At 50.4% G+C, this 2,583-nt stretch overlaps 1 protein-coding gene across 1 annotated transcript in view; it reads left to right on the top strand.

The window, feature by feature from the left end:
* The first annotated feature begins 1,515 nt into the window (after positions 1-1,515).
* The window catches only part of dact1 (dishevelled-binding antagonist of beta-catenin 1), a 9,139-nt gene continuing 8,071 nt past the window's right edge, over positions 1,516-2,583 (top strand). Inside the window, exon 1 of the mRNA XM_080480351.1 lies at positions 1,516-2,078. Within this exon, the coding sequence (XP_080336477.1) occupies positions 1,830-2,078 (249 nt within the window). The 5' untranslated portion in view covers positions 1,516-1,829. The remainder of the gene's footprint in view (positions 2,079-2,583) is intronic.

Raw genomic sequence — 2,583 nt, 5'->3', positions numbered from 1 at the left:
TATCCACCTGTTTCTGTGAGATTATTTAAACACACACACACACACACACACACACACACACACACACACACACACACACACACACACTACAAGAACTGCAGGAAAAAGAAAAACCATCCTGACTAAAGCTTCACCTCTAAAATGCAAAGAAACAAAGAGATGTTCTTCAGTTTGGTCCCCACTGGCATGGTAAGATCTACTGATTCCACTCAGTGAGGCTCTCACTTACATACACACACACACACACACACACACACACACACACACACACACACACTGTGCTCAGTGATGCAAAAACTGTGTGTGCGTGCATGTGTGTGTTTTACTGTCTGAGTATACAAGGGTAAGATAATCAGGAAGTGGGATTAGAGGAGCAGCAGCAGAGACAACGAGATTCCACACACACACTCACACATACACACACATGCTGAGAGGCCTCAGGGTAAATTGTCTGTGAGAAAGCTGCACTTTTTAAAAAAAAAATCGCAATAATAGCTCAGATATAAACCTCTGACCTCCACAATAAACGCTCCAGGGGCTGGATGGATCCAAGAATCGCTAAACAGTAAAACAGACGACTGACGGAGAGTCAACATGGGGCTGTGTGTGTGTGTGTGTGTGTGTGTGTGTGTGTGTGTGTGTGTGTGTGTGTGTGTGTGTGTGTGTGTGTGTGTGTGTGTGTGTGTGTGTGTGTGTGTGTGTGTGTGTGTGTGTGTGTGTGTGTGTGTGTGTGTTGATCAACGTTCACTGACTGAGGTTTAAACTAATGATGCTGCAGCCTGAGGTCATAAGAGAGAACAGTGAGCACAGGCAGAAAACAACATTGTCTTTGTTGCAACATATATTGTTGTTTTTTCTTTGTTTTCCTGTATTTTGTTGTGTATTTTTGTTTTGTTGTCTGTTGTGCACAGGACATCTGACAGACTCGCAGTATAAAGGGAAATGTTTTGTTCTGTATCACCTCATGCCCTCATACTAATCAGAATCTCCAGTGACAGCGGGTCAGCAGCAGAGGGCGCTGTGCTCTCAGCCACGCCCTCATTTGCATATTAATTGCTTCACCTCATTAGCATATTAATGACTGTCCTCATTACGCAGATGTTCCACCAGCTCAGACTGAAGCGACCCAGAAAACGAACAAAGACGCAGAAGAATTACGATCGTTCGAACTGAAGCTGAAAGCCACAGGTTTGTTTATTTCACAGTCATTCTCCGTTTTTCAAACTAAAGTGTAAAAATATACCAATTGTTAAACCCTTCAATTGTTGAAGCTTTTATTAAAAAAGACGTGTCGACCATCTATCCTCCACATTTCTTTATCCAGCTCTGAGAAAATCCAACATGCAGAGGAAGAACATTAAAACTACACACTGAAGGGAGTTTTACTTCGAAGGCTACGTGATGACGTCGCAGTGGGTGTTTCCCTGTGCGGAGTGGGCGTGCCTCTGTGGAGTGGGCGGGGCTTGGGGGGGGTCTCTGGTGGGATGCGGTCAGTGCGGTCGGAGCTTCAGGAGAAGCGGCAGCTGCTCGGACTTCTGCCCGGATCTCCGTGACTCTCTGCCGGACCTCCTCTCCTCCTTGCGGCCCGGGGGCTCGCTGCATCCTACCCAGACTGCTCCCTCACTGGACCCGGGACAGAGGAACCGGAGGAACCGGCGCAGAGTCCACGCAGCAGCTTCGTTCAACCACCGGTTGATCCGGGAGCTGCGGAGGAGGAGGCGCTGAGCCGGACCTCCGCCTGACCGGGACCAGGTCTTTGTTCCCGGCTCTGTGGATCCAGGTGACCTACTGATGCCGCGGGGATCCTGAGCCGTGACCCGGGGGGTGAGATGCTGCTGACCGGCGGCCGCTGCGGGCGGGACGTGGATGCGGCGGAGCGGCCGCGCCCGGTCCGGGAGCGGCTGGAAGCCGCCGTGTCCGGGCTCGGGGAGCTGGAGTTCCTGCGGCAGCGACAGGAGGACCTGGTCCGGGCCGCGCTGGAGCTCCGGGAGGCGGCGGAGGACCGGCGGAGGGAGGTGCAGCTGAGCTCCGAGGAGAAGCTGCTGGAGGAGAACATCCTGCTGCTCCGCAGACAGCTGGTAGGTCCACCGGCCCGGGTTAACGTCTCTGACCCGGGTTAAACCCGCTGACCAGGGGAGACCTCAGGTGTGCAGTGGGGTCAGAGGTCAAACAGGGTTCAGACTCCTGGGTTGTGAGCAGTCTGAGGTCACAGGTTCGAGTCCCCTGCCTTCCCTTGTTTGGAAGAAATGCTGGAGTTTGACTGTTTCACCACAATAATTCAGATCAGCTGTGAGTCAGCAGCTGGTTTCTGTCTCTCACAAACAAGTTTCAGATTTATTGTGTCTGGGTCACTTTGGAACTCTGAGGAGGAGTTCTGTCGGTATGACGTCTCCTCCGAGGAATTATTAGATCTCTTTGTATTTTGTGATCAGAACAGAAGTGACATGTTTGATCATATTTAAGAAAGAAAGAAACGATGACGACGTTCAAAGACTTTTCTTCTTTAACCCTTTTTGTGTTTTTAGTGTCTGATAATAAACATCTGGGCAGTGATGTCATGATACTGAACTCACACTGTTTTAC

The sequence above is a fragment of the Lipophrys pholis genome (assembly GCF_963383615.2).
Source record: "Lipophrys pholis genome assembly, chromosome: 14".
Lineage (NCBI taxonomy): Eukaryota > Metazoa > Chordata > Actinopteri > Blenniiformes > Blenniidae > Lipophrys > Lipophrys pholis.
The sequence above is the reverse complement of the archived record's forward strand: the minus strand, read 5'-3'. Positions and strand labels throughout refer to the sequence as shown.